At 42.7% G+C, this 20,984-nt stretch overlaps 2 protein-coding genes across 6 annotated transcripts; both read left to right on the top strand.

Moving 5' to 3' along the window:
* The first annotated feature begins 2,967 nt into the window (after positions 1–2,967).
* On the top strand, positions 2,968–9,320 carry LOC306936508 (uncharacterized protein). 2 transcript variants are annotated; one of them, XM_079520047.1, is made up of 3 exons: positions 2,968–3,235; positions 5,256–5,504; positions 6,658–9,320. In XM_079520047.1, exons 1-3 carry the CDS (start codon positions 3,040–3,042, stop codon positions 8,409–8,411), a joined length of 2,199 nt encoding a protein of 732 aa, XP_079376173.1. In that variant the 5' UTR covers positions 2,968–3,039; the 3' UTR covers positions 8,412–9,320. The 2 variants fall into 2 exon arrangements, with proteins under 2 accessions (XP_079376173.1, XP_079376172.1); XM_079520046.1 differs by having other exon boundaries at positions 5,256–5,510.
* Positions 9,321–11,110: 1,790 nt separating this feature from the next.
* On the top strand, positions 11,111–20,597 carry LOC306936109 (uncharacterized protein). Of its 4 annotated transcripts, none has more exons than XM_079519554.1 (4): positions 11,111–11,466; positions 16,946–17,194; positions 17,462–17,600; positions 18,229–20,597. In XM_079519554.1, exons 1-3 carry the CDS (start codon positions 11,262–11,264, stop codon positions 17,518–17,520), a joined length of 513 nt encoding a protein of 170 aa, XP_079375680.1. In that variant the 5' UTR covers positions 11,111–11,261; the 3' UTR covers positions 17,521–17,600; positions 18,229–20,597. The 4 variants fall into 4 exon arrangements, with proteins under 4 accessions (XP_079375680.1, XP_079375679.1, XP_079375678.1 ...); XM_079519553.1 differs by having other exon boundaries at positions 16,946–17,200; XM_079519552.1 differs by lacking the exon at positions 17,462–17,600 and having other exon boundaries at positions 18,229–20,595.
* The last annotated feature ends 387 nt before the right edge of the window (positions 20,598–20,984 follow it).

Raw genomic sequence — 20,984 nt, 5'->3', positions numbered from 1 at the left:
AAAAGGCATATTTTCACGCCATAGTCTCACTGCTCAATCATCTGCAAATTCACCCTAAAGATGTCTGCGGGCTGTGTGGGAGGCACTTTGAGACTGAGGAGGATTTTAAACTTCACTTGAAAACTCACATGGAAGTAAAAGCAGTGGTTTGTGATGTTTGTGGGAAATGCTTTGACAGCTCTAGTAGTTTGGATATACACATGAGGATCCACACGGGAGAGAAGCCCTTCAATTGCAATGAATGTGGTAAATCTTTCAACTGTCTCCACAATATGACAAGACACCTCAGGATCCACATTGGGGAGAAGAAATGCTTATGGAACGTGTGTAAAGTGTGTGGGAAGGACTTTCACTCAAAGGTGTCCCTTGTGAATCATGCTAAAACTCACACTGAGGACCTCTGTGGAGTCTGCGGGACACAATTGGACTCGGAGGAAAGCTTGAAGCTTCATCTGCAAACTCACAAGGACAGAAAAGTTTGTGAAATTTGTGGCAAGTGCTTTGGCAACAACACAATTCTGGAAAAGCACATGAGGATTCACACGGGAGAGAAACCGTTCAGCTGCAGCGTGTGTGGTAAATCCTTCAGCATACACCAAAATATGGAAAGACATGTCAGGATCCACACTGGGGAGAAGCCATACCCTTGCACCACCTGCAACAAATGCTTCAGTGATTGCACTGGATTAAAACGTCACAAGTGTTTACAAGACAAAACACTTGCTGTAACCACTCCCGCTGTTGGCGATGGGGATGGTAATGCAGAGGTGAACTTGAAGGACCGTACGGCACAGGTGCCGAACAAGCAACAGTTACGGAACATGTGTAAAGTGTGTGGGAAGGAGTTTCTCTCCATGGTGTCTCTTGTGAATCACGCTAAAACTCACACTGAGGACCTCTGTGGAGAGGAGAAGTGTTTTAGCAACAACACGCATCTGGAAAGGCACATGAGGACCCACACCCGTTCAGCTGCAGTATGTGCGGTAAATCCTTCAGCACACGCCAGCATATGAAAAGACACTTCAGGATATACACTGGAGAGAAGCCATACTCTTGCACCACATGCAACAAATGCTATAGTGATTACTCTTATTTACAAGTGCTCCTTACAAGGAAATACACTTTCTGTAACCACTCAGGCAGTTGCAGCCTCCCTTACACTTAATTAAAACAACACAAGAAAAAGATACTTTCTGTAACTGATGGTAATGCAGAGATGGATGATGTAGGCACAGTTCCAGAACTTGTTTGAAGTATGTGGGGTGGAATTACATGGTAACTAACTGGTAACTGGTAACTTTTGATGTCCATCCATCCATCCATCTATCTCCAGACTTCCCTCTCCAGAACAACATTAGTGACTTCCTCCTGGGGGATCCTGAGACATTCCAAGAACAGTGCGTCGATGTGTTTCCTCCAACTGCGCCTTAATAATAACGAATTGCATTTTTATAGCGCTTTTCCAAGTGCTCAAAGCGCTTTACAATGGTTCATTCATTCATACATTGGGAGGTGAAGCGGCGACGCCAGAGTCCTCACTTCCCACATTCACACACCAATGGCTCACACCGACCAACTCATTGGAGGCCATGTAGGGTTCAGTGTCTTGCCCAAGGACACTTCGACATGTGGACAGGAGGACCAGGGATTCGAACCGCTGACCCAGGGATCATTGGACGACCTGCTCTACCTTTTGACGCCTTGGTCTCCTCTACCTCCTGGCGCCTTGGTCTCCTCCCAGTGGAAACGCCCGAGAGGCATCCTAACCAGATGCCCGAACCACCTAAGCTGGCTCCTCCAACATGCAGCGACTCTACTCCGAGCGATCTCGAAGGGAGATGCCAGCCACCCGTCGAAGAAAACTCATTTCGGCCGCTTGTATTCGCGACCTTATTCTTTCGGTCATGATCCACACTTCATGACCATAGGTGAGAGTAGGAACGAAGATTGCTCGGTAGACAGAGAGCTTTGCCTTCTGCCTCAACTCTTTTCGTCACTACAGTGCGCTGAGTGCGGTACAGTGACTGCAATACCGCCCCTGCCGCTCCGATTCTCCGGCTGATCTCCTTCTCCATCCTCCCCTCACTCACAATCCACCAGTTTCCTGCTGAGAACCAAATCTGAGGCCATAACTTTTGATGTGAACCTTTTAAGTGGTTCTCTGCAAGGTTATTGACATTTTCATTACTTTTTAGTTTTGACTTTGTTTTAAATTTCAGGTTACAGATGTTAACCCACTTCATGCCATTGCCATTAATCTACGTCAATCAAAGCCAATTAATCAATGCTAGGCTTAATGCCATTGGCGTAGCTCTACGGCAATTGCGCTTTTATAGTGCTTTTCGATTATTCCACGGCCCAGAGCCGACGATGTGATACTTCTGCATCATGTTAAAGCAGCACCCACGGTAAACATGGAATAATGTTGCATCGTCACACACCCCAACATAAGTTCACAACATCCGGTCTAGATTTTTGGCTCTTCAAAATGATGTATCAATAAATATAATTTATCAAAAAATAAAGTGTTAAGGTGTGTTTGATGGTTTATTTTAATTAATTTCACATACTGTATGATGACATGCCCAAGATAAGAACACAGGTTAAAAGTACTGTGAATATTCTTGTAGCACTATTAGTGTTCGTTGTTGTTTTGTAATATTGGGTATTTGTATGTGATGACTGGTGAGAGTCCAAAATAATTATTGTGTAATTTAAAATCAAGATTTAAAAAAAGCTGACAAAGCATTGTGACGTGTTGTGAGCCTTCTCTATTTTTGAAGATTTAGGTATATAGGCTACTGGTATTTGATTTTCGACATGATTACCCCAGGTGATATAGCCTTCTACCACCAGGTGGCTCTGATAAATGGATAGGAAAAAAAAGGTTTACCCGGAAATGCAACGCCAGGGCAGCGGAAGTACTGCCCTGTTTTTGATCATAAAGAAGAGAACCATCGCTCTCCATAACAGTGAATCAATGTAGGGATTCTCAGATTGATCAATGTGATAATAATAGCCGTTTAACTAGATACCAAGATGAGTAAAATTCAAGGTGTTCGGATCCTTGTGGAGCAGTTTCTGATTGTGACTGCTGATCAGATCGTGGAAGCTGTTGAAAAGATGATCTCAGGCTACGAGGAAGAAATGGTCCAGTCAAAACGAGAGATCAGTCGACAACGCAAGATGCTCGATACTTTTATACAACCTGAGATCAGGTTAAATTCAATACCTGGTATGTAATACAATCTGATTTGTGCGTTTATAAAAAACAGATCACATAAAATAGAATACCACATAGCCTACCAGGTATGTGTTGGTGTCATGATTGCCTCAATCTAGCCAGCCCTCTAGCCCTGAAACATGACTGTCATAATCATGACACGATCGAGCGGCATGTGAACCATGGCTACCAGCCCTCTAGCTCTGGTCCATAGCCTTACTGCTCTTGCTGCTGGCATTAGAGCTATGGATCAGAGCTACCACCAGCCCTCTAATGTAAAACTCCCACTTCAAATCAAATGTTTATTCTGGTGAAATTCAGGATGATTGCTTTAGAAATTCATAATGATAAAAAAAAAATCACTGAATTGATCCACAACCTAGCTCTGGTCCATAGCCTAGTTTGTACGTCGCTAGCCCTAGGGTCCCTGATCGGTTATTAAGCCCTCCTTGGGATGCAGATGTACATACCCTCCGTTCATGGAGAGCGGCGCGCCGCTTGATTGTTGGTGAGATGTTTCAAAGATGCATAACACGGCTATAGGAGACAATGGAAACATGTACCAAATCGCATTAACCGCCGATGCCGTTAAGTTTTTTTTTGTGAAAGTTTTGGCTTCTCTGAAATTCTCTCTTCCTCACTTCCTTGACTTCCTTATTGACTTCCCATTGTACCGCCTCCCGAGCGGCGACTGGCTAGCTGCACGTCGTAGTTACTGCCTCTGATTGGCCGACCGCGTGCATGCAGGATGTTTATAATGCTGTTGTTTAGTGGGACATGGGAAGATAGCATCTTAAGCCAAAAAAAAAGATTAAAAATACTTAACGGCATCGGCGGTTAATGCGATTTGGTACACGTTTCCATTGTCTCCTATAGCCGTGTTATGCATCTTTGAAACATCTCACCAACACTCAAGCGGCGCGCCGCTCTCCGTGAATGGAGGGTATGTACATCTGCATCCCATGGAGGGCTTAATAACCGATCAGGGACCCTAGGGCTAGCGACGTCCAAACTTCAGAAAAGCTAACCGAGGGTTCCAAAAGGGGCTAGTCCATAGCCCTAATGCCCTTTGCTGCAAAAAGGGCATTAGGGCTATGGACTAGCCCCTTTTGGAACCCTCGGTTACCTTTTCTGAATCTTGTACGGCGATACCCTAGGGTCCCTCGTATCTTATTCCACTCTCCATAAGGATGCAGATTTACCTAGTCTCTGTTCACGGAGTGATGCGCCGTCGCTTGAGTGTTGGTGAGATGTTTCAAAGATGCATAACACAGCTTTAGGAGACCGCCGCAACGTATGTTTAATCTTTTTTTTTTTTTAAGTTTTGCTTCGCTGAAATTCTCTCCTCTCTTCCTTGACTTCCTTGTTGACTTCGCATTGTACCGCCTCCCGAGCGGCAACTGGCTAGCTGCACGTCCTAGTTACTGCCTCCGATTGGCCGACCGCGTACATGCAGGATGTTTATAATACTGTTGTGTCGTGGGCGGCGGGACATGGGAAGTGAGGAAGAGAGAATTTCAGTGAAGCAAAACTTAAAAAAAGGTGTTTAAGCAGCACTAGTATTAAAGGGACAGTTCCGTTTATTTTTCTCGTTTTTTTGCACATCCAAAAGTCAAATAAATAGTTAAAAATTGTTCTTAAATTAGAACTACAGTTACTGAGAAATGGCTACTGGACACAACGTTTTGCAATATTCCCTGAGATAGATACCTTATTGGTGCCACAGGGGACCAATAAAGTTTATGCAAAAGTTTATGCAACCCATAAAGTTTATGCAACTTTTTCAGCAAAGCAGTAGAAGTTGCAGATACAGGGCGTACAGTAGGTACTTACCTACTGAATTCACCCTGTGCAATCTTGAACTATCCCTTTTAATATAAATAACCAGTAAGTATGTTGAGTTAGCAGACGACACACACACACACACACACACACACACACACACACACACACACACACACACACACACACACACACACACACACACACACAATTATTGCTGAATGTTCTCTTCTCCTTTCCTGCTCCTCAGAGGAAGCACAGCTCAACCTCTCTGTGTGGGAGGAGGATCTCCTCACTGAGCGGCAGCAGGAGTGGAATTCCTGTGAAGTCTCTGTGAAGCATTTTCTGTCTGTGGCTGCTGATAGGATCATGGAAGCTGTTGAGAAGATGATCTCAGGCTACAAGAGAGAAATGCACCAGTCAAAACGAGAGATCAGTCGACAATGCAAGATGATCAATGCGCTTCTACAACCTGAGATCAGGTTAACTAAAATACCAGGTACAGGTATGTGTTCAAATGCATCTGATTGACGTGGTGACAACATTAGCCCTAGAATAGCTGATATTCCAGATACACAGCCATAGATCCATAGATATGCCTGCCCGGTAACAGACTTATCGTGGCGGTATTTAACCCTTTTTCACTGAGTGTGTACTCAATAATTGCGTGGGAGTGGGGACTAAATTATTATTATGCACAGTTCCTACAAGATGTCTGCCGTAAAGAAGACATCGCCTGACACGATTTCTGGACTCAACTCAAATTTGATTTATATAGCACATTTAACATGAGTCATAACCAGCTCAGTGGCCTTGTTGTTTTGAGTGTCCGCCCTGATACTGGGAGGTCGTGGTTCGATCCCTGGCCGGGTTATACCAAAGACTCTGAAAAATGGGACCCAATTCCTCGCTGCTTGGCACACAGCATCAAGGGTTGGTTTGGGTGTAAGTCCCTGTGACATACTAGCGTCATGTCCAGGGGTGTACTTGTACATCAAGCTGCCTCACGCTACAGAAACAGGAGATAGGCTCCTGACATCCTGCCCTATTCTATGGGCCTCGTGGCTTGGCAAGGCTTACTTACTTACAGTATGACCAGGTCAATTAAAGTGCTGTAGAGGTTAAAGACAAAGAGCAAACAATGCGATATAAACACACATTAGATTATATTCGATTAAGTTTTCATTTGTTCAGTCCAGCAATCATTTCAGGCCCCGTCGCGAGGAAAGAATGTTGTCTGTGTGTGCAGTTTGCGGAAAGTGGACATATTTTACAAAACACATGTTTACTGCCAGAACATTCAAATTGATATGAAACTAAAAATTAAGTATTGGGTGAAGGAGTTACACGCTATGGCTGTGTATCTGCAATACATGAAATGTATGCGATATCACAGCCATTCTAGGGCTATGGTGATATTTGATTGCCTCAATCTATCTTGCACAACAATACACCAACACGATCAGCCTTTAATGTAAAGTGAGAGATTCTTCGATGTGTTTGTGTGCTAAATGAAAACGGTTTCTTAAATTGTCACTACGGTTACAGAGAAATGATGTACATTTAACATTTTGAAGTGAGAACCTTGAGATGTGTGATATACTGATGTTGTTTAATCATTGCTGAATGTTCACTTCTCCTTTTCTGCTCAGATGATGTTGACAAAGTAGAAGAACCTCTACCTTTCACTTCAGCTGAGCAGATGCCCATAGAGGCTGATGAAGAGGTCCCATCTCCAGGATTCTCTGAGCCTGAAAACGAAGATGACGATAACTGGAATGCTACTCAAGATGGAGACAGTGACATAAATGAAGAGTTGTCGCCAACGCCAAGCAAACAACATCGCACACCGACTGTTAAGACACCACGGACGAAGAAAAAGAAAATGTATCTGCAATCCTGTATCTGTAAAGTATGTGGGAAATCTTTTCATTATGAAGGCTCATTTCTGAAACATTTGGAAAGTCACCCTAAAGATGAGTGCGGGCTGTGTGGGATGCACTTCAAGACAGAGGAGGATTTTGAACTTCACCTGAAAACTCACATGAAAGCATCGGTTTGTGATTTTTGTGGGAAATGCTTTGTCTGTCCTAGCACTTTGGAAACACACAAAAGGATCCACACGGGACAGAAACCGTTCAAATGCAGTGAATGTGGTAAATCCTTCAGCTTTCACCAAAATATGAAAAGACACCTCCGGGTCCACACTGGGGAGAGGCCATACACTTGCAACAGCTGCAGCAAATGCTTCGGTGATTACACTACCTTAAAACGACACGTGCAGAGTCAACACAAAACAGTCACTGTAACCCCTCCTACGCTTGACGACGGGGATGGTAATGCAAACATTAAGGATAGCAAAGCGCAAACGTCAAAAAAGCAGCGCGTCATATGTAAAGTGTGCGGGATTTATTTTCGCAAAATAATGCCCCTTGTGAATCACGCCAAAACACACACTGAGGGCATCTGTGGGGTCTGCGGCGCACACTGTGACTCAGAGGAAAGTTTGAAGCTTCATCTGCAAACTCACGAGAATGAGATTGCAACTGCCAAGAATGTGAAAGTAGTGGTTTGTGATGTTTGTGGAAAATGCTTTGCCAGACATTCCAATTTGGAAGAGCACATGAAGACCCACACGGCAGAGAAGCTGTTCACATGCGAGGTGTGTGGTAAATCCTTCAGCCTTGAATACTATTTGACAAAACACCTCTCGATTCACACTGGGGAGAAGCCTTTCAGATGTGAGTTGTGTGGTAAATCATTCCGCCTTCAGTACTATTTGACAAGACACCATGTCATCCACACTGGGGAGAAGCCATACCCATGCACCATCTGCACCAAACATTTCATTAGGTACTCTACATTAAGAAAACACATGCAGACTCATTTAAAACACAAAAAAATAACTGTAACCAGTACCACTCCTGTATATGACGATGGGGATGTTGATACAGGGGTGATCACAAAAGAGCAGCTGGTGCAAATCATATGTAAAGTGTGTGGGAATGATTTTAACTCCAAAGTCTCATTGGTGAATCATCTGGAAAGTCACCCTAAAGATGACTGCGGGCTGTGTGGGATGTACTTTAATACCGAGGAGGATTTTGAACTTCACCTGAAAACTCACAAGGATGAGGTTGCAAAGGTTTGTGATGTTTGTGGGAAATGCTTTGCCAAACCTTTATATTTGGAAATACACCTGAGGAGCCACACGGGAGAAAAGCAGTTCAAATGCAGTGTCTGTGATAAATCCTTCAGACTACAGAGTGCACTGACAGATCACTTCAGGATCCACACTGGGGAGAAGCCATTCTCGTGCACCACATGCAGTAAATGCTTCAAAACCAAATCGAATTTAAGACAACACATGAAGAGATGCAGATCATTTAAAATAGTCACCCAGTGACTTTATCTAATCAATTTAATCCTGGTCGCTACACTCCCTCTCAGCTCAGTGGTCTTGTGGTTAGAGTGTCCGAGTGTCCAAGCCGTTTCTTATTATTTTTTAGATATATTTTTGGGGCTTTTTCTGCCTTTATTGATAGGATGAAAGTAATCTGACAGGAAATGGGGGGAAAGACACGTCGGCACACCATCAGGCTGGCTCAGCAGCCTAGGTGCCCAGACGGTTGAGCTAACCGCCCGAGCCCAAGCCGTTTCTTTTTACCTGACAGGGAATTTCCCTGGTTGGACGTAGCCATAGAGTATATATATAATAGAGACTGAACTGGCGCGAAGCTCCGCCCCCCCAGCTATTCATGTCAGTGGAAGTTGCTCAGTGGCGTTTTGAAGCACCCGGAAGACTGCCGGAAGTCCCTCCCAGGACAGGTCCTGAGTGACGTAGGGCAACCGAGCGCTCAACGTTAAAGCCCAGCTGCACGGGGTTTCCCGGTCATGAATCCACGGGTCCGCCTGTAGTCCCTCCTCCTACCACTAGGACCCAGAGCTTCAACGTTGGAAAGTCTGCCTGCCCCCTTGGACGTAGCGCATGGAAGGAAGTAAGGAACACGTTATTCCAACCAGTTCCTTTCCTCTCCATCAGGTGCCCCAGCTGGCCAGGAGGAGGCAGTATAGAGACCAGGATTACTGAATGTTTTTGTGAGGGTACCTACCCTCATTAATGGTTTTGAACTGTACTTGTAATGTGTTAGTACCACGAGTGTTCTTTCAGTGTAAACTGAAGATTGTTTATCATTTAATTTTTTATTTTATAAATCAACATGCAGCTTTCTGCTACCATCCTCCTACCCTCTGTGTTTGGGCTTTTGAAATATCTGCCTCTGTGGCTGTAACATTAAAAAGGGTTTATTCTTGTCTATCAATTAACAATTACCTGTAGCTCTAGAAGCCTTAGGCAATTAACAATGTTTCACTCATTGGTTTTTGTATTGTGTTATGGGCTGTCCACAGCAAGCACTACGGTAACTACATCATTGAACTCTGTCATCTTTGTAGTCGTGATGTCCACTCTTCCATCCACTTGAATTAAAACGATTTTTAAAACTATTTATAGTTAGAGTGCTAGGCGTGGATGGGCCTTCATTGTACGTTAACGTTTTCTGTCACATTTTCTTTAAGATTACTTGCTTGCAGTGGATCATGTGTTGTGATAGGGGCCAGGGGGTGAAACGTGGGGCTTCTGAAGAACGTCAAGGGAATTGCAGAGTCTTTGATAGTTGGAGGATTTTATGCTACATAGGGGTGGCGGTGGCTCAGGGGTAGAGTGGCTGGATGGTAACCGCAATGTTGCCAGTTCAAACCCGGGCTCCCCCAGAGTTGGTGTCAAAGTGTCCTTGAGCAAGACTCTGAACCCCTAATTGCTCCTGATGTGCTGGTTGGTGCCTTGCATGGTTTCTTCCGCCATCTGTGTATGAATGTGCGTGTGAATGTAATGCACAACCTATTTAAAGCGCCTTGGATAAAGGCGCTATATAAAATGCACCATTTATTAGGGGTGGAAGGCAATGAAGACTTATGTCATAAATATGAACTGACATGAACATGCACAGTACATCATTATCTGAACTAAATGCATCCTTCAACTTCTTGTTTATAACACAAATGGCTGTCCTGGTGTAGAGGATGTACAGTATCAGATACTCAGGCTTGGGTTAATGTTTTTATTCAATTGTGATAGCATCAGACATTCTAGATTTCCCAAACAAAAGGCATACATTTAATTCACTCTGAAGCAGGGACAAACTGTAACCTACATGACCTTTCTTTTCCATGTTATTGGAGTTTAGGTGTACATATTGGATAATATGGATGTGAAAGGAGAATATGCTGTGTTGAAGGAGGAACTGAAGTTCTCCCAGAAAGTAGTGAATTTAGGCCTATATTATGTGGTGTACCACATTCACCATTCATTTGTTTAGCAGGTATACATAATATATTTTTTCCCGGAGATGTAGGCCTACATAGTGTGTGTGTGTGTGTGTGTGTGTGTGTGTGTGTGTGTGTGTGTGTAATTGTTTAATAATAAATCTTTCAAATTCATTCAGTTTCTGTAGTCTCAACATTAGACCACTGTGTCTAGTCTTGTAAGGTTTAGTTTAAAGAGAACTACAACTTTGTAGGTGGCCGTTTGGTGAGAAAGATGAAGTTGTATTCAGTTGCAGCTGCTTAACAGTGTTGTACTCTAAAATTACAACTCATGACATCCACTTATATTGATGTGCCCATGCAGTCTGGCTCTCAAGGCATAGTCCATGATTGTGAAATTTCTTTTACATTAGGTGCTTACCGTGCTTTAGGCCAGTGGTTCTCATTACCAGTGGTCCTTGCAGGGATTCCAGGTGGTCCACTCCCTCGCTAAATGGACACCCTGTATTAGATTTTTAACTCTTGAGAGCTTAATATTATATGATACCAAATGGACCAGTTTCATTGTATGCTCTCAAAAGTTAAATTATTGTTAAACACCTGCAATACTTAATTTACAAGAAGTCCTGAAGAGAATGTGGAATAATTATTTTGATCAAAGTTTGCCTGTAAGAAACTTTTATTACAGAAAGTTATCCTTCTACCACCAGGCAGCGACGCTCTGGATAAGAGCTGATAAATGGGTTTTTAAAAAAAATAGGTTACCCGGAAGTGCAACCCCAGGGCAGCGGAAGTAAACATTAACTCGTCTGCTTGCTGTTTTAGAGCATTCACTGTTTGTGATCATAAAGAACAGTTCACAAGAGAACCATTGATCTCATAATAATAACAGTTAATCGATGTGATAATAGCCGCTTAACTAGATACCAAGATGAGTCAAATTCAAGGTTTTCGGGAAGTTCGGGTCCTTGTGGAGCAGTTTCTGTCTGCGACTGCTGATCAGATCGTGGAAGCTGTTGAAAAGATGATCTCAGGCTACGAGGAAGAAATGTTCCAATCTAAACGAAAGATCAGTCGACGACACAATATGCTCGATGCTCTTCTACAACCTGAGATCAGGTTAAATACAATACCTGGTATGTGATATAATGTGTGATTGGTGCGTTTATAAAACGGATAGAATAACAGAAATACGAGCAGGTATGTGTTAGAGATGATTGCGTCAATCTAGCCTGCAGAAACATCTCGACCAGCCTCTAATGTAGCTCTGGTCCATAGCTCTAATGTGTTGAAACGCATTAGAGCTATGGAACAGAGCTACCTCTAATGTAAAACGCCCACTATCTGGTATTAAAGGGATAGTTCTGCTTTTATTGAACATCCAAAGGCTCTTGTCAAATAGTTGGAAAATGGTTCTTAAATTAGCACTACAGTTACTGAGAAATGGCTACTGGACACTTAGCTCTGGTCCATACTATAGCCAATGCCTTTGCTGCCTGGCATCATGGACCAGAGCTACTGGACACTAATGAGAGTTTGCAACATTCCCTGAGATGGTAGCCGCAATTCACTCTTCGCTAAGTCCCACCCAAGCCCGTTCTTGGCCAATACCACGTTAGCGACGGTTACTATGTTAGGATCCTGGTCACGCTTTCAATGCTGGTCAAAATGTTTCAGCAGTGTCAATAAATATATTTGCTGTACAGCATGTGTGGACCTCAGAAAGATGGTTTGTTTTCTTACCTTGTTATGAGCAAACTAGTCCATTCCATGAATCAGTTTATGACATCAGGAAAACTCGTTTTATTTTCGTCTTTTGATAGATTTATAAAGTAACTATTTTGGTGTGAAGCGGTTCTGGTGTTCCCAACTCTCGTTTGTAAACAAGTCGCCATGCTGTTTGAGATGCACCCAGCTGCAGTCCCAGACATTTCTCCTAAAGTGTCTCCCTCAAACACGTCCAAAATTGTGTATGGTGTTTGCGACAAGTGGACGAGATCAATTACATTTGTTTAATGTTTACATCCAACGGCCTGAGACCCAGGCTCTTCTTTTTCGCAGTTAAGTGAGCCTGGGACCGAGGCTACCTGAGAAGGTGCTGCCACACGGTCGAAAGAGCTGCGCACGTTCTCGGCTGCGCGCAGCTTAAAGCTTGAGTTTTTAGACAGCTGGTGGATGGAAATTAAGCTCCACCTCCGCCGAAGACTTGCGCGACGGCCAGATTCCCGGAAACGCTCTCCTCCGCTCAAGTCTTCGGCGGAGGTGGAGCTTCTTTTCCATCCACCAGCTGTCTAAAAACTCAGAATTTAAGCTGCGCGCAGCTTAAGAAGTGCGCAGCTTAAGACCGTTTTGCGCTATGGTGTGGAGACGGTGAGACACCGTCTCCACACCATAGCGCAAAACATTCTTAAGCTGCGCACTTCTTAAGCTGCGCGCAGCTTAAAGCTTGAGTTTTTAGACAGCTGGTGGATGGAAAAGAAGCTCCACCTCCGCGGAAGACTTGAGCGGAGGAGAGCGTTTCCGGGAATCTGGCCGTCGCGCAAGAATTCAGCGGAGGTGGAGCTTAATTTCCATCCACCAGCTGTCTAAAAACTCAAGCTTTAAGCTGCTTGCAGCCGAGAACGTGCGCAGCTCTTTTCATAGTGTGGCAGCGGCCAGACCGAGGCTACTTCAGAAGTGGGTGTACAGATTTGGACCAATCAGATCGTTTTGTAGGCAAACCGGAACTTCTTACCACACAAACTTGTCAGGGTTGCCAGGTCTGCTTATTTCCCGCTACTTTTGGCTTAAGGCTAATAATTAGTGTATGTAATACATTACCAAAACATGAATTATCATAGACATATGCCTACATAGTATTTATAATGATAAATGCATACAATCTTTTTATTATGATTATATATGGTCATATTATTGTGTTTGTTTTGGCTTGTTTTTCTTGATTTGGCTTTAAGAGTTGGCTTGTTTTTGGAGGTGGGTTGGCTTATTTCTCTCACATAATGTGGCAACACTGAAGTCAAAACAAAAACAAGACAACCTTGACATTTTTTATTAAAAATATAACCGCATGAGTTTTCCTGATGTCATAAACGGTCAGAATCAGCTTAGTGTTCTAAAAGAGTGACTTTGAGAGCTGTTTCCCCGTTACAATGGAAGTCAATGAGAGCCTATTTTTATTTCTAATATGTACTATTAAACTGCACAACGGAGCGAAATAATTCATGGAATGGACTAGTTTGCTCACAACAAGGTAAGAAAACAAACCCTCTTTCTGAGGTCCACACATGCTGTACAGCAAATATATTTATTGACACTGCTTAAACATTTTGACCAGCATTGAAAGCGTGACCAGGATCCTAACATAGTAACCGTCGCTAACGTGGCATTGGCCAAGAACGGGCTTGGGTGGGACTTAGCGAAGAGCTAATTTGCAACTCTAGATTTTTTTAAAGCCTATCTCACAATACGCCCCCATGGCTGAGGGAAGTAGGGGTGCTGGGGGGGCTGTAGCACCCCCTCCCCCCAGGCACAGCCCCCCCTCGAACAGGAGGGGAGGGAAAAAAAAGAGATAGGCCAGGCCTAATAAATATGCTGTATCACAGTATTGGCACCTTATCCTGGTTAATTGCCTGTGTCAGTTCGTTCATATAACTTGCGTGTGGAGAGGGAAAGTAAAGGCCACGTTTGCGCGTGAAAATGCGCAAAAATGCGCGTGCATGATGCGCGTGCACGCGCATTTTTGCGGCGCGCGCTACGCGCGCGCACCCCCTACTAGACGCTCAGCCCCTGCGAGTGTAAAGTACTTCCCGCGGGCCTGTACGCCCCCTTTCGGGGTTAGTGGTGATAGCGTGACGTCACTCCATAGACGCTACATGTTAACCGAGGTAATTTAAGAAGTCTACAACTTTTGTTTTCTCAAGGTAAGGTTTGTTCTATCTGTTCGACCTGATTTACCATCTTGTTTGCTTCATAATAATATTGGTCTGTCACATTTTTACATTAGAAAATGTACTTAGATTCTCCAGAGAAAAAAACGTGTAAATGCTCATGTTAAAGTCACCACTATTTACCGGAAGTGGGCGTGGAAAGCGGGCTGTGAGATAGGCCTATACCCTCCATTGACATCCCATTCATCCAATTTGCTTTTGCGATCTGCTTGTATTAAACCACGTTAAACTCACCAACATTGCAGCTCTAGGCCAAGCTTGAATCATCCTCTTTCAATCTGCCAAACTTTTGTTTCATAAAAGTCCACCGTAGACACGTTATGAGCTACTTGGAGTGTTGGAGTTTGGAAGCGCTCGTCAAAGTCACTGAACGGCCCTGCACAGTGCATACCACCTGTTTTGTATTTGCACATAATGCAGGAGATCAGCGCGACCTGTTAAAAAAAACGAGTGCTTCCAAACTCCAACAAAGAATCACCTGCACAGAATTTCTTGACAAGCTCATAACTCATGGGAATTTGGGAAAATGAGCTGGGGACTTCAATTTCAGATGAGCTCTGGGAAGACAGCCTTGAAGAAATGTATGCGTGCTCTATAAAATCAAAGACATTGCCTTATCCAGTTTCGAGTCATACATAGACTCCATTATTCCAAATTAAAATTACATAACATATTCGATATTCCCAGATATTTCTTCGCACTGTGACAAATGTAATGCAATAGATGCAAATCTTCTTCACAGCTTCGCCCTTTGCCCTCGGATACAAAGATATTGGATTAAGATATTTGAGACACTCTCTGATATTTTGAGTATTCATATTGACCCCGATCCTGTACTAATTATTCTGGGTTTGTCAGACTCCATGCCTATGTTGACGAGAGCACAGAAACAACTCTTCTCATATGGTCTGATTACAGCAAAAAAACTAATTTTGACACACTGGAAAAAGGAGTAGGCTCCTGCATTTAAGCATTGGCTAAATGAAATGACTAGTACGCTTCATCTTGAGAGAATAAGGTATTTCCTGAGAAACGGGGAGAGACAATTTGATAAGGTTTGGCTGCCCCTTGTCCATTACTTGAGTAAAAACAATGAATAGACAGGATACCACTGATATGGTTGACTATGCCATTTTCTTTTCAGATGTTTTCCATTTTTCATCTTACTATTTTATTCTAAAGTATGCGGTGTCACTGAGCAGTATGGGTGGGAGGGTTGAGGGTTTTCTTTCTCTTTTTTGTCCTTGTATTTTTTCTTTAATTTTTTGTTTTCTATAAAAGAAAAATGTAATTCATATCACAATGTTTAATCTACAACAATTTATAATGTGTTCTCAATAAAAAACTATTTGACAAAAGAAAGTAGCTCATAACATGTCTATGGTGGATCTTTATGAAACAAAATGTTGCATTTCAGGCTACCAATGTTGGTGAGTTTACTGTTTATACAGGCAGATCGGAAATGCAATTTGGATCATGGGCTGTCAATGGAGGCCTAGAGGGTATTGCAAGTTTGCAACTCTAGATTCATCCCATTATAAAAAAAGATCGACATACTTGTACACCCTATGCAATCATACCTACCTGAGATGTGTGATGTCAAATCAAGAAGTGAAAAATACCTTTTAATACAAATGAACCCGTATGTTGAGCCAACCGCTTGGTGCGCCAGTTCTTGTATTCTTTATTTGGTTTTACTGAGAATAAGTCTAACTCATGTTGATTAGGTGATGTAATGGTGATGTAAAACAAATGGTGCAAACACATTAAACGCCATTAACAATAAAGGGACAATATGACGTAATGAGCACATGATGTACATTTTCCCTTCATTGTCAATGGCGTTTACAAAACAAAGATTGAACTAAAGACAAACATTAAACCTGTCTATAGGAGCCCCTCAAAAGAAAGGAGAAATTAGGTAAAATGTCCACAACACAAACATAATAAGTTTGTGTTGTGGACATTTGACCTAATTTCCGTGTGGGGACAAGATGACGTAAATTTTCCCTTCATTATCAATGGCATATTATGCCATTGACAATGAAGGGAAAATGTATGTCATCTTGTCCCCACACGGCTCATATCGACAATGAAAGGAGAAATCAAATGTCTGCCAAATGTCATGTGAATTTGTGGCAACACGTTACAGGCAACAGGCATTCTGATTGGCCAGTATGAGATGATGTACAATGATAAGAGTGCCCCTCACTTCACACAGGTGTGATTTTTGACAAATCCCCATTGTCCCCACACCTCTCAATATTTGCCATTGACAATGAAAGGAGAAATGTCAAATTTCCGTCAAATATGACATAAATTAAACGTCAAAACAAATTGACAAGGAAGGGACAATTTACGTCATATTATTATTATATTATTATATTTACTACATATTATGTAGACGAGCAAATCGGCTAACCAATCGGATGTCTGTGGGAATGCTTTGCCAATAAGGGCCCAGCATTCTTGACGATGATGAGCGCCCCTCACTTCACACGGGTGTAATTATTCCTTACACACACACACACACACACACACCATTCAATTCAAAGGGCTTTATTGGCATGACAAAACATATGTTTACCCCCCTCCCCCCACCCCATATACACACACGTAATTTCTGCAATTATTGCTGAATGTTCTCTTCTCCTTTCCTGCTCCTCAGAGGAAGAACAGCTCAACCTCTCTGTGTGGGAGGAGGATCTCCTCACTGAGCAGCAGCAGGAGTGGAATTCCTGTGAAGTCTCTGTGAAGCATTTTCTGTCTGTGGCTGCTGATAGGATCATGGAAGCTGTTGAGAAGATGATCTCAGGCTACAAGGGAGAAATGCACCAGTCCAAACGAGAGATCAGTCGACAATGCAAGATGATCAATGCGCTTCTACAACCTGAGATCAGGCTAACTAAAATACCAGGTACAGGTATGTGTTCAAATGTATCTGATTGATGTGGTGACATTAGCCTGTGATATTCCAGATACACAGCCATAGATCCATAGATATGCCTGCCCGGTAGCAGACTGATCGTGTCAGTATTTAAACTTGAACCACTACTGTACTGTACTCGCCCAATAATATAATTTCTGTGACTTGGTCAGATATTTTCCTTTAGTTGAGGTGTGCTAGCCCCTCCTATGCCCAACCTTCTGGGTTGTGATTACGGGTGTGATTTTTTTTCTTCAGTTTTAGTAGTATCTCCACTTCTACACTACCTGCACATGGACAACTTTCCCTGCCCGTGACGGGCCTGACATGATTGCTGGACTGAAGAAATGAAAGCTTCCTTTGGGGAGCACAAACGTATGGGGCACACAATTGACAGGTGTGATTAATACGGTGGGCCCTGGGAGCAGAGTGTCTTACTCAGGTATTATGCATTGAATGGGTGCCCTGGGCGTAGAACATGGCATGGGGGTAGAAGGTGACCTTATGATTTCCATACATTCTCTATCCACCCATACTACTTTTACAAACAAAAAATTAGGACATTGTGAAATGGGTCACTAATCCCCGGCACACCCGTTCTGGATGGCAATGCTATGTGATTGAGTCCTGGAGCTAAGCAGAGGTCACATAACATAAACTTGTTTCAATAGTCTGTTGTACCTCCCATGTTTGATATCTAATCATCTAGCTACTGTGACTACCGTGTTTCCTGCACAGCTGTTTTAACCAAATAAGTCACAGCTCCAGTGGTTACCATAGTATCTGACTGTAGGGATGCTGTAATTACAGGGATACTTGTTTTTTTTTATTTGGAGTTAATATCGGACATCCAAGGTTCTTGGATGTATTAGTGTCCTAGATGAAAACGGTTAGGCTTATTAGCACTACGGTTACAGAGAAATGTCCACAGGACACTTAACATTTTGAAGCAGAACTTTGAGATGTGTGATGTACTGATGTTTAATCAATGCTGAATGTTTAACATCTCCTTTTCTGCACCTCAGATGAAATAGACAAAGTAGAAGAACCTCTACCTGTCACTTTAGTTGAGCAGATGATCATAGAGGCTGATGAAGAGGTCCCATCTCCAGGATTCTCTGAGCCTGAAAATGAAGATGGCGATGTCTGGAATGCTACTCAAGATGGAAACAGTGACAGAAATGAAGCTACTCAAAGTGAAGAGTGGTTGCCAACAGCAAGCGGACAACATTGCACACTGACACCACAGATGAAGAAAAAGAAAAGATCCTGTATCATCTGCAAAGTATGTGGGAAATCTTTTCATTATCAAGGCTCATTTCTGAAACATTTGGAAAGTCACCCTAAAGATGACTGCGGGCTGTGTGGGATGCACTTCAAGACAGAGGATGATTTTGAACTTCACCTGAAAACTCACAAGAAAGAGATAGTAAATCACAAGAATGTGAAATTTGTGGTTTGTGATGTTTGTGGAAAATGCTTTGCACGTCACAATTTGAAGATGCACGTGAAGACCCACACGGCAGAGAAGTTGTTCACATGCGAGGTATGTGGTATATCCTTCAGTGTTCAAGACTATTTGACAAAACACCTCACGATTCACACTGGAGTGAAGCCTTTCAGATGCGAGTTGTGTGGTAAATCATTCCGCCTTCAGTACTATTTGACAAAACACCACGTGACCCACACTGGGGAGAAGCCATACGCATGCACCATCTGCAATGAACATTTCATTAGGTACTCTACATTAAGAAAACACATGCGGACTCAACACAATAAAAGCACTGTAACCAGTACCACTCCTGTATATGACGATGGGGATGTTGATGCAGAGGTGATCACAAAAGAGCAGCTGGTGCAAATCATATGTAAAGTGTGTGGGAATGATTTTAACTCCAAAGTCTCATTGGTGAATCATCTGGAAAGTCACCCTAAAGATGACTGTGGACTGTGTGGGATGTACTTTAATACTGAGGAGGATTTTGAACTTCACCTGAAAACTCACAAGGATGAGGTTGCAAAGGTTTGTGATGTTTGTGGAAAATGCTTTGCCAAACCTTTCTATTTGGAAATGCACATGAGGGGCCACACAGGAGAGAAGCGGTTCAAATGCACTGTGTGTGATAAATCCTTCAGACGACCAGAGGCACTGACGGATCACCTCAGGATCCACACTGGGGAGAAGCCATTTTCGTGCACCAGCTGCAGTAAATGCTTCAAAACAAAAACTAATTTAAGACAACACAGGAAGAGATGCAAAGTCATTTAAAAGATGACTACTGACCTGTAATTGGCATTGGGGATGTTAATGAAAAGGTGGAATAGCACAGGCCTCAATAGAACTGTAGTAAAGCCTTCAGTGTACGCAACACTTTGACAAGACACCTCACGATCCACGGGAGAAGCCATACTTCAGTTGTGCACTATCTGCAGCAAACCATTCATTGGGTACTCATTGGGTACTCATTAAGACTAATTTAATAGACAGAGAAATCACTGTAACCACTCCTATATTTGACTATGAGGATGCTAATGCAAAGGTGGAAGACAGTATAGCACTGACGACAAAAGAGCAGAAAATCATATACGTAAAGTCTGTGGGAAGGATTTTCACTCAAGTCTCACCGTAAAGATGACTGTGGGATGCACTTCAAGACAGGAGGATTTTAAACTTCACCTGAAAACTCACAAGAATGTGAAAGTAGTTGCAGTGACATAGCCGTCATTAAGGGTTTTGAACTGTACTTGTATGTTGTAATGTGTTATTACCACGAGTGTTCTTTCAGTGTAAACTGAAGATTGTTTATAATTGAATTTCTTTTTTTTCTTTTTTTTTTAAAGATATGTTTTTTGCGGCTTACGCCTTTTTATTGGTTTTTGAAGGGACAGACAGTAGGCTGACAGGAAACGGGAGAGAGATGGGGGAAGACATGCAGTAAAGGCCGTGTCGGGCTCGGGAGTCGAACCCGCGGCACACTGCAACTGGATTACCAGTCGGGTGCCCAGACGGTTACGCCACCGCCTGGGCATAATTGAATTTCTTATTATAAATCAACATGCAGCTTTGCGCAGAACCCATATTTATCCTGACTTTGAAATATCTTCCTCTGTGGCTGTAACATAAAAAATGGTTTATTCCCATACCACAGTTTCTTGTATATCAATTACCTGTAGCTCTAGTTAAAAGGCAATTAACAATGATTCACTTATATTGTTTTTTGTGTTCTGTTTAATTAAGAGCTGTCCACAGCAAGCACTACGATATCTACATCATTGAACTCTGTCATGGTGTCCACTCTTCCATCCACTTGAATTAAACTATTTCTTTATAGTTTGAGTGCTTGATGTGGATGGCCCTTCATGGTATGTTAACATAACGTTTTCTGTTTTAAGATTACTTGAAGTGGATCATCAGTGCTACACAGTCTACAGTGCCAAAATATAAAATACTGTTTTCCTATTTGTGATCGAGGCCAGGGGGTGAAAGGTGGGGCTTCTGAAGAACTTCAAGGGAATTGCAGGAGTTTTTGATAGTTTTTATGCTACATAGAAGGTGGAAGGCAATGAAGACAATTAAGTCATTAACATGAACATAAACATGCACAGTACATCATTATCTGAACTAAATGCACCCTTCAACTTCTTATTCATACCTCAAATGACTGGTGCGGAGGAGGTACAGTTACAGTATCACATATACAGTTTTGAAGGTCGGTGGGGGCCAGCAATCCCTTTTGCAGCAATGTACTGCTACAGAATGTACAAATGAGAAATACCCCAG

The sequence above is a fragment of the Electrona antarctica genome (assembly GCF_951216825.1).
Source record: "Electrona antarctica genome assembly, chromosome: 14".
Classification (NCBI taxonomy): Eukaryota; Metazoa; Chordata; class Actinopteri; order Myctophiformes; family Myctophidae; genus Electrona; species Electrona antarctica.
Note: the sequence above shows the minus strand (reverse complement) of the source record. Positions and strands in the feature narration are given on the sequence as shown.

Excerpts from the sequence above, each read along its gene's own strand:
- LOC306936508 (XM_079520046.1), top strand. The coding sequence starts at position 3,040 with ATGAGTAAAATTCAAGGTGTTCGGATCCTTGTGGAGCAGTTTCTGATT. Across the intron at positions 3,236-5,255 it reads CAGGTTAAATTCAATACCTG|AGGAAGCACAGCTCAACCTC; the intron begins GTATGTAATACA and ends CCTGCTCCTCAG. Across the intron at positions 5,511-6,657 it reads AACTAAAATACCAGGTACAG|ATGATGTTGACAAAGTAGAA; the intron begins GTATGTGTTCAA and ends TTTTCTGCTCAG.
- LOC306936109 (XM_079519551.1), top strand. The coding sequence starts at position 11,262 with ATGAGTCAAATTCAAGGTTTTCGGGAAGTTCGGGTCCTTGTGGAGCAG. Across the intron at positions 11,467-16,945 it reads CAGGTTAAATACAATACCTG|AGGAAGAACAGCTCAACCTC; the intron begins GTATGTGATATA and ends CCTGCTCCTCAG. Across the intron at positions 17,201-18,228 it reads AACTAAAATACCAGGTACAG|ATGAAATAGACAAAGTAGAA; the intron begins GTATGTGTTCAA and ends TCTGCACCTCAG.